We start from the raw sequence: 15,555 nt of genomic DNA, 5'->3' as shown, positions 1-15,555 counted from the left end.
TGCGCTGCTAATTCCAATTGTTCTATTGTTGCAAAATTTTAATTACAAATTAACAATCGCAATCCGCTCATGTTCTCTTCCCTCGCCATGACCATGGGTTATAGGCCACGCCCAGTACACCTCCGACCGTGTATGTCTTTTGTATTCGATGTGCAAAATTAGATTTGTGTAAATTTTGTGCAAATTAATTTGCCAATAACAAGACAAAAACAAAAATACGTAAATAATCAAAGCACACAAATATTTTCAAATTAGTTTTTCTGCTCTGTAAATAGAAAAGACCGAAAAAGGCCCACCCAGAGATAAAAACTAAAACAAAATAAAAAAGACAGAATCGGAATCCAAAAATTATTACTCTAAATCTTTTCAACAAAGTCCAAGTGAGTTGCATTTAAATGGGAAAACCCAAACAAATATCAAACAAAACAAAAAAAAAAAAAAAAAAAAAAAACGAAACCACAAACAGGAAATTTACAAAAGACAAAAAAAAATCTATATCTTAAAGCATTTTCAATACACAAAAGTTCAATAAAATTTACTTACTTTGGTCCATAGAAGTTTATATACCCTTGCAGTTCATTTATTAAAAAGTCCTAGATAGTTAAATTAGAAAAAATAAAAGAAATGTACAAAGTCTTCTTGAATACATTTGCTGATAGAGCAGCATCAAGTCCGATCCTTCAAAGTTGTTAAGTAAAGAGAAGTATCCTTAAAAAGCCAGGCAGTCAATTAGGTATTCTTATACAGAAATTATATTCCAGAGTCTTTAAAACTTTCAGTTATACTTAAACCGAATTGATAATTTGCATTAAGCCAAATGTGCTCAACTTGAAAAATATCAGTAGAAATATACTTCAATATCAACAACTGTTTTACAAAATTCTCCGAATAGTTTAGACTTAAGTTGAATTGCAAAACGTTTTCTCTTTAAGAAGTGAAGCGAATAAAAAAGAAAAATTTACCATTTCACTTCACACAAAGTTGTACAGTAAAAATGTTTATTTTGTTTATTCTAGTTTCATTTTAATCTTTTATTTTGCTTTCTCTATTAAAAACCATTTTAATGCACCCGTGATACACAGACACAGACATTGAAATAAAAATAAAACTAACAACAAAATATGGCACAGCATAAAAAATATAAAATTACACAAATAAAAACAAAACAAATGATACAAACAAAATTAAAAGTTCTTAAAACTGAAAAAAAAAAAAAAAAAGTATTGCGAAATCTCTCAACTTGTTCTATCAAAACAAATATATGAATTTAAATAACAAAAAACAAAGCAAAACAGCAAAAAATTGCAAATATTAAATATAAAAGAAAATATTAAATCATATGCGTATTTAACTATTCCATAGAAATAAATGCATTATTAATTTTTAAGCCAATTTGTATATATGCAATTTAAAAACAAAAACAAAAGCTAACTGAATTAATTTAAAATTATTTATTAAATTTTAAATGTTAAGGTTCTTTGATTTTTCTTCACTATTATGACACTCAGAAAAGCTACAAAAGTATGTACTTACAATTAGATCAAGCAAAGGATCTAAAGTATTTCAAAATCTTTTTACAACAAATATTTACAAGTATTTTGCGCTTAAAACAAGTTAAATACAAAAAATCTTCTTCAGAATTCTTTTTTGATTCATCTACTTGAATAAATAATTCAATTAAAGATCTCTTTCATTTACATGTTAGTTGTGAGATCTCTTGGACTTGATTTGAAAGCTAAATATATGTGTTTATTTTTTTATCGACGATATTGGAATTGATTTAAGCTATTTTTAAACAGATTTGCCCGACTTATTTTTAAGTTTTCTTTTTGCCTTTCAAACTTGAATTAAAGCAAGTTAAAAACTTAACCAAAAAAAAATGCATTTTTTCTGAGTGTATAGATATAAGCAAAGCAACCATTTTAATCCAGAGAAAAAAGAAAAATCAAAATCAAAAAATAGTCTTTAACAATACAATTAACCAATATATATAAATATATAGTAAATATATATGATTAACTAAACCTAAGTCTTAACATAAAAAAACATGTTCTCGAAACTGTCCAATTTATGTACATCTGTTAATTGTTTCTAATTTAATTTCGAAATTAAAAGCAAATTGTAAACTATTTAGGAAAACTGCTAACGAAAAATCCCAAAAAAATATTGGAAAACTTAATGTTCAGCGAGTCGCCAGGCGATCTCCAACAACATTTTACTGAATTTTTGAAGAAAAAAGGCAAGAAAAGCAACAAAAATACAACTAATTTTAAACTAAATATAAAAACTTAGCTGGTAATATGAAACAAATGGATATTATACGATATATTATACAACAACAAAATATGAATAAAACAAAAAAAGCAAAAAAAAAAAAAAAAAAAACAATCACTACATCTGAGTTTAATGTTTCAATTTTATCCAAGCAGTTAAAGCATTTTACAACAAAATTTTCATATATGTAGACGAAAGTATTTTCTTTTCTTTAATAGTTGGTAAAAAGAAAATTGATAGAAATGGCAATACAATATGTTTTAAACTACGATTTGGGGCCCATTTTGCTAATTGTTGTAATCATTTTGGCCATCAGGCTTTGGACCACATATAGGACAATTGAACAAACGGAGACAATACCAACAAAAAGAGGAACATCATCAACAACGAGAACAACAACATCAACCAGAACAAGAAGCGTGGGAACAATGCAGGTAAATTGAAAAATGTTGCAATTGCTTTTTTCCTACCCATTAACTGTAGACAATTGTCAGGGTCTATGGACTTCTTTTTTATTCGCTTTGTGAAATATATAATTCATATGAAAAATTTCGTTAGTTTAGATTGGGGAAAGATTTACTCTTTATACGGAATAAATCTTTTTTTTTATTGCCCAATTAATCATGTTAATAGATATTAGATAACAGTATCCTAAACCAAAAAAAAAAACTTAATCAAAAAATGAATCTATTTCGCTTTTTTAGAAGAGATATTTGTGAACTTATACATACATATGTATGTGTATATTATATATATTATTAATGCACAAAGAAAATCTTTCTTCCTCTTAATTGTTGCTTGTATTTTTGTTTTCTGTGACTACTTAAGATCTTTCTTAAATAGCTCTTAGAATTTGGCAGACCGAAAAATAATGAAAAAATTTATTGATTGATTCTTATCTATTTAAAAATATTATTTTATGTATTTAAAAATATTATTATATGATACAAGTACAAATTCTAATACACACTTTTATTGGGTATGTCACAATGAAACTGAATGCTCCTCAGAATTGGTTTAAGATTTATTTCAATTTTAAATCCTTCTTCGTTTGGTCGACTTATTATTCTCTTAATGCATATGAATTATTTTCGTCGGAAGTCCTGGATATATGTACATATACACGGTAACTAAAAAGCGATCCTTTGTATGAACGAATGTGAACTTTTTCCTTTCAGTCGTTACACAATTAAAAAATTGGCCGCTTTTTTATGCGAAACTGTTTCCGTGTGAGAGTGTGTGTATTGTATACCTACGCGTAAGTGTGTGTGTGCATGTGTTTGTATCTGTTCACTGTGTTGGTGCTGCTGGCAAACCGCAAATGGTGACATTGCGCAAATAAAAAAACAATTTACGATAAACATCAAATTTCCACAAATTACCTTATATTTTACGTGAGTTGCGAAACAGATTGTAAACCACAAGCACACACACACACACACATTCACTCCACACATACACACACACAGAAGTTCTTTTCTCTCTTACAATATAAAAAAAAAAAAATGGCGCAAAAAAAGCAGCGCTGATTTTACACCACGTTGAGCATTCGCCTCGTTGGCCATTGTTTATACTGTTTGTGGGCAGGAAGGGAGTGTGAGAGAGTGAAGAACAAGCGGTAGTCGAGAGGATTGGCAGGGGGTAGCGCCACTTTAAACGTGGCCCACGCCTACACTTAAATTTCGAAATTTGCAATTATTTTTATTGCTCGCCATTTTGCCGCTTTCACTGCTTGCTGCTTCTGCTGCTGTCTACTGTTTCAGCCTGTTTTGCTTTGGGCATGGCTTTAGACCAGGTCGACAAATGGCAACGGCTGAGGCCATTTCAAGTGCCCTTCATAAATTTTTGCACGACGCACACACAGTCAACGAGACGGAGGAGTAGAATGAAGAGAATGAGAGATGGAGGGCAAATGAAAAGAAAAAGAAGAAATATAGAAATAAATATAAATGCTTGTTAAGCGCTCGTCGTCTCTTTAGTGTGTGTGTGTTTGTGTGAAACCATCAAGAAAAGAAAAATGAACAATATTTTTTTATTAGCAAAAGTGAATTTGCCATACTCTTTAGAAATCTGATCATCCAAAAGAAAAATTTTAAAAAATTAAATTTTTCCTCTTTACAAAATTTTGCATTTAATTAAGTCTTGACATTATTTAAATGATTTAAGTTATATGTATATAAGATTTTACCACAAATAATGTTAGGTGTTAGGTTTTAATATTTTACTTAAGCTGTGTGCAGTCAATGTCTTTTGGATTTTGCTATGATCAAATCGTTCTTAGCCGTTGATTAATAGATTCGGAATCTTAATCAATTTGAAATGGTAATCATAGTTGAATAGTACTTAGATAGTAGAGCAACTTGCCCGATAATCAAGTCAAATCAGTTAATAGAGATTTCAATTTATTTCTCAAAAAATTATTTCTTAATGATTCCATTGATGAATCAATCAACAAAATATTTATGAATTATACCAACATCGAGTACGGTAAGTACTCTCTAGTGGGACAAAATTACCTTAATTAATGTTAATCGGATTAATGCGAAGCATTCTTGTCATTCTCTGAATATATTAATTCCAATAGAAGGGCATCAAAATTATAAGAGAGCAAAAGTGCCTGCAATCAGGAAGAGATGTGTTTTTTTGGCTGTATTAGGAAGATATTATTTAATTAATTTTATTTATTTGTTAAATCAAGCAAGAAACCACATTTAAGAAGCATGGTTAAAATGGAATGATCTTACTCGACATAAAATGCGTTCCAATTGCTTAAGATTTCAATTTAGCATTCCTTGACAAAGTTCATCACAAAGTTCACGTTACAATTGTGATGCCTAAACAAGACTGAAGAGTCAAGTTCTCACACATGCGAGGCCAATCTTGACATTTGTGGGTCAGCTTCACGGCTTAGCCCCCTATATGGGAGCCCTAATTGATGTCGCTGCTGCTGCTAGGTGTCGTCTATCCAGCTCCTGCTGCCCTCTCAACAGGTTCAATGTACGACACGTTTTGCCCCTCTTCATCAGAAAGAGCATAATAGCCGTCGGGCCAATAATTAGGCGCGTCTTTGGCTTTAGCCCAAGTATGGCAAAAATAAAATGAAATAAACGAGCAAACAGCAAGCCAGGGCCAACTTAAAAAAAGTCGAGCAAAAGAGAGGAGGGAAGGAAATGATAAGCAGCCATAAACTGGCAGAGGGCAGTTGGCTCTATGTTGAGTCTCGACTCTCTCGTCGCTTTCTCTCTTTCTCTCACTTGCTCCGTACTACTGAGCGCTTAGCCAATGTAATTAGAGAGCATTAGGCTTAGACTTAGAGGCAACAGCAGAAGGCAATAACAAAAACTTGAAGGCAACTAGCCACAGGCAAAGCTATGAAGAAAAAAAAACCGAGTTTCGGATTTGAGTTTGGGTTTAGCTTGGTTTTTGCGGTTGTCCTCAGCAAACTCAAAAAAAAAAAAAAAAAAAACCATACAGCAACAAAATATAAAAAAAAAATATGTTTTTTTGCATTTGACGTAAACAGAAATAAATCAATTTCATGCTGCGTACAACAAGGAGAGGAGCAGTCCATAACGACAACCTACCAGCAAGGGAGCAATGTCAATGGCTCGCGGCTAGGCAATAAGAAAAAACCCTGGCAATCAAGGATAACCGAAGTTTTAATACCCTTGCAGTGTTAATAGATAGTGAGAGAAATCTTAAACATAAAAATTATTAGTTTTAATATAATAAAAGTCAACCTATCTGATGCATTTCTAATAGAATAAAATCGGTACTCATTTATTTTATAACACATAAGTTTGATCAAATTTTACCAGAACCCTATTTTAGTTTGAATTGAAGCAAATCAGATTGAAAGAAAATAAAACTGAGATCAATTAGTTTCCAAGAACTATTCCATTTATATAATCAACTATTAATTAACTCAAATATTCATTTACAAACGCCTAGGAAAAGTTAATTTACCCAAAAGGATATACTCAAAATTTTTCTTCGGACCAATCACCCGTTTATACCCATACATAGATAGGACATACATATGTATATATTTTTTAAATATTCAGAAGATATGGGCAAGGCTTGTGTGTATTTCGGTTTTTTTTTTTTCTTCCTCTCTCGTTTCGTTTTGATTGCCTTGTTTTTATTCGGTCAAAAGCTGCAGGCAATATCCACTCTTAGAATGTGAGGTCTAGTCCCAATGAAATGCAGAATTAAGTTCAACAAAATGTGGCAAGCCTCAGAATATTTAATACAGATTTAAATATAATCTGCTTGGCAACAAAATTGCATGAGAAGAACTGCCAAAAAGATTGTAGTCAGGTATTTTAGACAAACCGAAGTTTTCCTACAGACGAACGTAAATATAATCAGTATTGAAAGTTTGTATGAGTCGTAAGTTTGAAATTCGTCAATTTTGTTTGCTTACTTGGATCAATTTAAAAACCTTTTACATAAGTGGGCGTGACATATGAGCGGTTATGCCCAACTACAAAGCTGCTGTAAGTTGCGAAACAACAAAATGTCGTGACAAACACACAAACGCAATTGTAAACCAAATTTTTGGACGGTGGATGGACCAATTTGGAACTCACGCAACAAATGTCCAAGGGAAATCATGAAGCGACCCGTATGAAAATTATTTTAAATTATAGCTGCGGTAGGCTTATTGCGGCCACGCCCCCCACAAGTCCAGTAGACACCCGGCGACCACATGTTAGCCTAAATGTGCCAACAGCAGCAGCAGCAGGATGATCAACAACACAGTAGGAGGGAGGAGTGAGATATAGAATCAGATGCAACCAAATTCATTTGGTTACGAAATGTAAAATTAAATTTTATCTACCATTTTTATGTCATTTTAAAAATTAATTGAAGAAAAAAAATACAGAAAATGCTTTAGCAAGTGTTTTTCACAGGTTTTGCCATTCTTTGGTAACTTTATTTTCTCACTTTTACCACACACACACACACAGACACACACCTACACCCAATCTCATCTCAATTGTGTCGCACATGGCTAGGACACCGTTTGCATTGTGCTGCAACTTTAATTGCTTTGGTGGTTTGTGCCAAATTAGATTCTGCGGTTTTGTCGCGTCGCCATTCGGTAATCGGTCCGCCTGACTCTGTGTCGATCCCCAAACTCATCTTGGTATCCAGACAAATGCTTAAGCTAAAGCTACTGCATGCAACCAGTAGAAGTGGAACTAGAGGCGTTTGTTGGAAATGAAACAAAAGCTGCTGCTGACGCCTCGTCAGGCGCCCATCAATTTGAACTGTCAATGGGTATGGGGAGGGAAAATGTGAAAGACCCGACGCATACGACAAACAACAGCTAAGGCACAGGACCATATTCTGAAACTAAGGTGGTGACCTAATAGAGGCATGAAATATGACAAATGTTTCAACAATTAGTGGCAGGGTTAAACGATGTTCAATTAATATATTGGAATATTGGGTACAATGCATTAGATGACGTTATGATATATACATATACATATTAGAGAGCTGCATGAGTCGTCAAAAAACCTTATTCGAATTGACAATGCTCAAAATGAGTTGAGTGAGTTCGAGTGCGAGGCCGAAAAAGTATGACTGAGTGAGTGCTCTAGCACAGGACTCATACACACAAAGCTAAAACACAAAAGAGAATTGAATGAATTGTGACAGGTAAAAAAAGTGAGTTGGATTCGAATGGATTCGAGTTGCCAAGTAGTTTTTCATTTCATTTATTTGTATAATAGAAAAGAAAGAGAGAAAGAGACAAAAACCAATGAAATGTAAACTGTTATTTTTTTTTGCATATATTTTATTACATTTATTTCTATTTTATATTGGAATGCAAGAATATAATTTTATTTATATTTTCTGAGTTACTAGAAATAAGACAACGCTTTTCTGAAATCAAATTTCTAGCGTTGGAAAATGTTCGCTCCGAAGCTGCGCTGCTCGCTGGAATACAGAATATTTTGCAACTTGTCTTATAAAGCAGAGGAAAAAAATTTGCATGCAAATTCCACCAAGCCAATGGGTCAAAATCTTTTCAGCGACACAAACGGAATGACTGTATAAAATTTGTAAGCTATAACTCGAATGAATTCGAATTCGAATTGTGTTAGCCAAATTTTTCATTCGGCTTTATACTTCATTCATTCGAACTTTTTTAGTTGGATGCTGTGAGTTATGAGAAGCAATATACATTCACACTCACACACATTCACTCTAGTGTTAGCAAGCACTCACTCAATTCAATTCAATTCGAGTCCATTCATTTTTATACCCTTGCAAAAAGGGTATATTAATTTTGGTCAGAAGTGTGCAACGCATAGAACGAAGCATCTCCGACCATACAAAGTATATATATTCTTGATCAGCACGACGAGACGAGTTCAACTAGCCATGTCCGTCCGTCCGTCCGTCTGGATCAACGCAAACTCCTCCTAGACCGTAAGAGCTACAGAGCTGAAATTTTGCACGTAGGCTTGTATATACTGCAGGCGTTGTATATCTCGGATTCAGCCGGATCGGACCACTATATCATATAGCTCCCATACAAACCCCAAAGTCACGAACAGTGACTTTTCTCAATAACTTCGTTATTTTCTATGTTATTATCGTGAAACTTAATATTAGAGAGTTTATTACGCCTATAAGCGACTATGCCAAATTTGATCAAGATCGGGTGACTATATCATATAGCTCCCATACAAACGGCCAAGTCACGAACAGTGACTTTCTCAATAACTTCGTTATTTTCTGAGCTATTGTCGTGAAACTTAATATTAGAGAGTTTACTACGCCTATAAGCGACTATGCCAAATTTGATCAAGATCGGGTGACTATATAATATAGCTCCCATACAAACGGCCAAGTCACGAACAGTGACTTTCTCAATACCTTCGTTATTTTCTGAGCTATTGTCGTGAAACTTAATATTAGATAGTTTACTACGCCTATAAGCGACTATGCCAAATTTGATCAAGATCAGGTGACTATATCATATAGCTCCCATAGGAACGATTGGTCGAAAACAGTGACTTTTGTAAATAACTTCGTTACTTTTAACGTGATTGTTTTCAAATTAAACATTTCTTAATTTAATATATCTGTTAATGACTGTGTCGAATTTGATAAAGATCGGGTGACTATATCATATAGCTCCCTTAGGAACGATCGGTGGAAAACAGTGACTTTGATCAATATCTTCGTTATTTCCTATGATTATAGGCCATTCTTTCGCAAACATAAGCCTTTTTAGATAAAACGTTCTTCCACATTGATGGCTAATAGGTAAGGAAAGAGTTACCAAAAAAGTAGCAAGGGTATACAAACTTTGACGCGGTCGAAGTTAGCCCCGGGCCTCTGGTTTTATATGTATTGAGTGAAGCCGAGCAGCTCTCTAATACATATGTACGTATAGACATGAGCTTTCTGTTGCAGAATAAAATTTAACGTTTTTAGCTAAAAGAAACCATCGAAGAGAAGTTATATGGATATAACTTTAAGAAATAGCAATAGTTTTATGAAATGAGTACCCACTGTAGAAACTACTGTTATTAATATGATAGGAGAACATCGAATAATGGGTTATCAAACTAGTTTCAATTCTTAAGTGCACGTAGGCTTGTATATACTGCAGGCGTTGTATATCTCGGATTCAGCCGGATCGGACCACTATATCATATAGCTCCCATACAAACCCCAAAGTCACGAACAGTGACTTTTCTCAATAACTTCGTTATTTTCTATGTTATTATCGTGAAACTTAATATTAGAGAGTTTATTACGCCTATAAGCGACTATGCCAAATTTGATCAAGATCGGGTGACTATATCATATAGCTCCCATACAAACGGCCAAGTCACGAACAGTGACTTTCTCAATAACTTCGTTATTTTCTGAGCTATTGTCGTGAAACTTAATATTAGAGAGTTTACTACGCCTATAAGCGACTATGCCAAATTTGATCAAGATCGGGTGACTATATAATATAGCTCCCATACAAACGGCCAAGTCACGAACAGTGACTTTCTCAATACCTTCGTTATTTTCTGAGCTATTGTCGTGAAACTTAATATTAGATAGTTTACTACGCCTATAAGCGACTATGCCAAATTTGATCAAGATCAGGTGACTATATCATATAGCTCCCATAGGAACGATTGGTCGAAAACAGTGACTTTTGTAAATAACTTCGTTACTTTTAACGTGATTGTTTTCAAATTAAACATTTCTTAATTTAATATATCTGTTAATGACTGTGTCGAATTTGATAAAGATCGGGTGACTATATCATATAGCTCCCTTAGGAACGATCGGTGGAAAACAGTGACTTTGATCAATATCTTCGTTATTTCCTATGATTATAGGCCATTCTTTCGCAAACATAAGCCTTTTTAGATAAAACGTTCTTCCACATTGATGGCTAATAGGTAAGGAAAGAGTTACCAAAAAAGTAGCAAGGGTATACAAACTTTGACGCGGTCGAAGTTAGCCCCGGGCCTCTGGTTTTATATGTATTGAGTGAAGCCGAGCAGCTCTCTAATACATATGTACGTATAGACATGAGCTTTCTGTTGCAGAATAAAATTTAACGTTTTTAGCTAAAAGAAACCATCGAAGAGAAGTTATATGGATATAACTTTAAGAAATAGCAATAGTTTTATGAAATGAGTACCCACTGTAGAAACTACTGTTATTAATATGATAGGAGAACATCGAATAATGGGTTATCAAACTAGTTTCAATTCTTAAGTGCCACTCAGTATCTTTTATTACAAAATTATTCACATTTTTAGTTGTAGCTAGTCAACTAAAAATACCAAAAGGCGCCTTCGGTTTTGCTTAAGACAACATTGAAAAATTGAAAAGAAATCTGTATGTATATATATGTATGTACATAATAAGTATTAGCAGGGGAAAAGTGTGCACATTTGTATCTGCATTATCTAAAGTATTGCTCTAACATTGTTTAAACTTTAAACATTCCTCTTTATACATTTCCTTATAGAAAAAGATTAAGAGAAAATGAGATCACCACAGATCACACAGTGTGATCATCAGTTTATTTAAATTTTATTTCATAATCAGAAGTTCTTAAAGTTCAGAGTCTCAACAGCCAGTTAATTAATAGTTATTTACTTTGTATTAGTTCAAAGCTTTCTAAGAAGATTTATCCTCCTTGTGGAGTTTCAGTTTCACCTATTTGGAACTTTGTTTGATTCATGTAATTTTCAGGCCACTATGTTTAGTTTTGAGCGACAGCTGCTGCTCACACAGACGACTGACGACCGAAGACATCTGTTGGTAGCCGGTCAAGCCCTGGCACATTCTTGTCACTGGGTCGTACTCGTTGTCCTTGCCGTCATTGTCGCTTGGCACATTGCTTTTTATTGACCATAACTGACTTTGTCATAGCTCCGTTGCTACCCTAGAGGGGATACTATGTACATTGGTTCGAATGGAGGGGGCAGTGTGGCGGGAGTCCTGAAAACGGCTGGTGGTGGTAAAATGATGCTAGATGGGAGAGCAGCTGTTGGCCTGGCTATGCTTTCAATTTTTGGGGTGTTGTTGTTTTTGCGCGCTGTTTGCAGTTGGGCGACATTTTGCGCGTTGTCAGCGTTGCAGCGTTCAAACGGATATGCTGTATGCAAGGGAAAACCAACCAGTGTATGCAACATTGTTGTTGTACCTGGGTGTTATGTGCCCCAGAGTGTGTGTGTGTGTGTGTGTCGTCCTGGCTAAGGCAAGCTTTTGTTGCCTTTTGGCATTAAAGTTTGTCAACGACAAGTTGACGTCAAGTTTTTGGCTTTGATGATTCTCTACCTCTTTCTCGCTCTCAAATCGTTTCTCTCTCTATGTGTTGCCCTGTCAGTTTATCCTGTGTGTCCCTCGTGTCTGGCAATTTGTCAAACAATGTGTCAAAATGCATTCCCCGCAGCATTTCCTCCTGTAAATTAATTAAATGACTTGCCTACTAGCAACTTTTGTTGGCTTTGTTCGCCTTGTACAGATTGTTGCGCAAAAATGCATTAGTCCAATTAAAATGTGTAGAGAATTGCGAAATCTTTGCTAATTAAAACGCTTGCCGAAATTCGCAAGTGGAATTGTAAGTCCCGCTTAGGCCCTGCTAATGAGCTGCGTCTGGCATAAATCTAAGCGGATTTTTGACAACGTGATCTAATCAACGACTGTTGTGTGAATTGAGTGGGTAACTGCCAGAACCCACTCACTCTTTATATATGTATGTATAAGCTTATCAAGTGAAAGCGGCGTCAAGTTGAGGCAATAATAAACAGCTTATCAGCTGAGCAGCAGCAACAACGCCTGCAACAACAACACGAACAACACCAACAACATCATTCAATTGACACACTCATGACCCACAAACAAACAAGCAAATGTGAAATAAAAATAACCAAAGTCCGAAAAAGAGCGGAACACACAGAGAGTAAAAGTGTGCGAAAATTCTACAAACAAAAGGCAATGTATGAACAAAAAATTTACACCAATGATAAAATACAACAAAAAAATAAACAAAAAGAAATCCAAAAACAGAAAACAATAGCAAGTGCATAAAAGCATAAAGGGATTTGTTGTATACACTTACATTTTTCATTTTTCCCCGAGACAAATAAGGGAAAAATAACAAAACTATATTGTTTGCCATATATACATACATATTCAGTAAACAACAGAATATTTGGTGACCCCGAAGTGACGACAACTTCAACCACAGAATATTTGGTGACCCCGATGTAGCATCAATTTAAACTACAGTAATGTCACGTCATCTGCTTGTTCAATTTGAGCAACTAAAGTTCTCCAAATCCTTACAACAGTCAATGTAAACTTGATTTTCAGTCAATATAATTCACGAACTTTGTAAAAATTAAGTTTCATTGATAATCTGAACTATAGATAAAGCGCCGTGATTTATTATTTTTTTTATTTTATTTTTTTAAAAATTTTTAAAAAAAAAAAAAATTTTTTTTAAAAAAAAAAAAAAATTAAAATTTTTTTATTTTTTATATTTTTTTTTTGGGGTCCCCCCGTTTTTAAAACCAAAATATATTTGGAAAAAAAGTTTCCCTTTCCTTTAATATCCTTTATTATCGAACTCAGACTACTGATACCTGATGACATTGCCTACTGTGTATGAATTCTGTTCTATGACTGATAATGTTGTTCAAAGCCCATAAAAGTTTAGAAAGTTGGTAAATTTCCTTTTAGTGAATATTCATGGTCACAGATCAATCATAAAAATTCTGGTTAGTGTATATAAAGGTCAACGTTTAGTTATATGCATTTTACGTTTTATTGTTTTTATCAATTGTGCAGTCATAAAGCTGTGGAAGTCAAGAACAATAAAGTGATTCCAAACTGATGAAGCGGAGGGAATACGTTCACCATTATTATGAAAATTGCAAGACCTTTTCTCCAACTACTGCTAGTAAACATTTTATAGCTTTTGTGTATTAAATGACTTCTCTCAATGGTTTAAGTTTCTATTTTTGCATTTGTGCGCATCCGTATGGGCAAATTTTGAAGTTCACTGAAAGTCTATTTAAACCGTCGTGTCACCACAAAAGCTACTCGTATTTAACCAGGAAAAGCTCATAAAATCACAATTGCAATCGGCAATTGTTTCAATGCGGGGGATTTAGTATGTTGATTGCAACAACAACAACAACAATAGCAACACGGCCATAGTGAACAATGAGTCATTGTTAATGGACAACCAGTTTGGACTAACCCTAAATAAAGTCCCCGCAGAAAGCTCAAAATGCTAATGAGGTGTGAGTGTATGTGTAGGGATGTATGTATGTATGTGGAGGTGGTTCGTGTACATAGCTAACAACTATGTGACTGAATTTGAGAGACAAACATTGTGATCTACATAAATAATGAACAGCGCTTAAGTGAAAGCATCTAGCCAAGTAAATTAGTTTGTAAAATAATTTAAATTTATTTTCAAATAAACCTAGGGATACGTGAATATTGTCGTATCAGTTTAATAATATGTACATTTCTTATATACCCTTTATTATAAAGTAACACGTTTTGGCAGACATTTATTTTCAATGTCCAAATTTGTTTGCTATTGCTAATTAGTTTGTAAAGTGTAATCGGTTGAATTAAATTCTGTTTGGCAAGTATAGGAAAACTCTTTCACTTTGTTAAAGTTGATTTGCCACTGATTTACCTGATTTTATAAATATTCTTTCTTATATAGTCTCATCTGATATAGTCTCATCTAGGTATAGTTTTTAAGACATATATGAATGAATCTATGTATTACCAAAAGAAACAGAGTTAAGTCTACAGCCACTCATAAAATAAATCCATTTAGTTTAGTTAATTTAATTTTTGAAAGAAATATGGAAAATATGGCAATTTAGATGTCTGATATTATGAATATTCCTCTTTGCTATGCCAAATTATTCCATTTAAGTTCAAAAGCTTTGTTTTCTGTTCACAACGATGTACTTCTGTAGAAGTTTTTTGCTTGAAAGTCGTTTTGGCAATGTGAAATATGTGCAAGTTTACCGTTATCTTGACCGTAGGGTATTAAAATGATTATAGGCACTCAAAAACCTTAGATATAAAAATTACCGTCAAAACAAATGAAAACGGCTCAACTCTTATCAAAGACTCATATTTACACTCATTTATTTTGACTCTCTCACTATCTCTATTTCTCGCTCTCATACTTTGCGCCAATATGATTTCATATACAACCCACTCACTCAATCACTCTCTCTCTCTTTCTCTCTGTCTCTCCATATCTGTGCTTTCCACACTTAGCTCACTCAGTCAGCGGTTCAGTATGCCATCGATTTTTCCCGCTAGCTAGTTGAACGGTTCATTGTAGAGCTACGGTTAATGTTGTCCTAGGCGCAAGGCTCAAACAATCAGCTGACTGAGAACGCGTTCTCGCTCTTTCAGTGTGTTACTCTCGCGATTCCTCTCTTTGGGGGTCACTCGGCTTGCCATCGGTTTGTTTATGCATTTGACACTTGAGAGCCGAAAAGAAGCTTTTCTGACAGCTGCAATTTTTGCAGTTTGCAATTATGTGAAATGTGTAAAAGTATAATTTTTTGTTGTTAGTCCTTTGGCAAAGGATACATGAGGCAGCAAAGCAAAATGAAAGAATTAGTACAAAAAAGGAGAATATTAAACAAATAGGTAAACGTTTCTTACATATATCAAACTAATGAACCAGAAAATGCATTAAAGTGGATATTCTTGGCCTGAAACGGAAATAGAGGCCAACACGAA

At 33.9% G+C, this 15,555-nt stretch overlaps 1 protein-coding gene across 5 annotated transcripts in view; it reads left to right on the top strand.

Annotated features, from left to right (window-relative positions):
• Positions 1 to 2,420: 2,420 nt before the first annotated feature.
• capu (cappuccino) overlaps positions 2,421 to 15,555 on the top strand; it is a 53,128-nt gene continuing 39,993 nt past the window's right edge. The window contains exon 1 of one of the 5 annotated variants that reach the window (XM_068288229.1): positions 2,421 to 2,708. In XM_068288229.1, coding sequence (XP_068144330.1) covers positions 2,517 to 2,708 — 192 coding nt within the window. In that variant the 5' untranslated portion in view covers positions 2,421 to 2,516. Of the gene's footprint in view, positions 2,709 to 15,443; positions 15,463 to 15,555 lie in introns of those variants that run through there. The other 4 variants (XM_068288240.1, XM_068288253.1, XM_068288260.1 and 1 more) reach the window with 4 other exon arrangements.

This window comes from Drosophila tropicalis, unplaced genomic scaffold (genome assembly GCF_018151085.1).
Source record: "Drosophila tropicalis isolate 14030-0801.00 unplaced genomic scaffold, ASM1815108v1 contig_1187, whole genome shotgun sequence".
Taxonomy (NCBI): domain Eukaryota; kingdom Metazoa; phylum Arthropoda; class Insecta; order Diptera; family Drosophilidae; genus Drosophila; species Drosophila tropicalis.
Note: the sequence above shows the minus strand (reverse complement) of the source record. Positions and strands in the feature narration are given on the sequence as shown.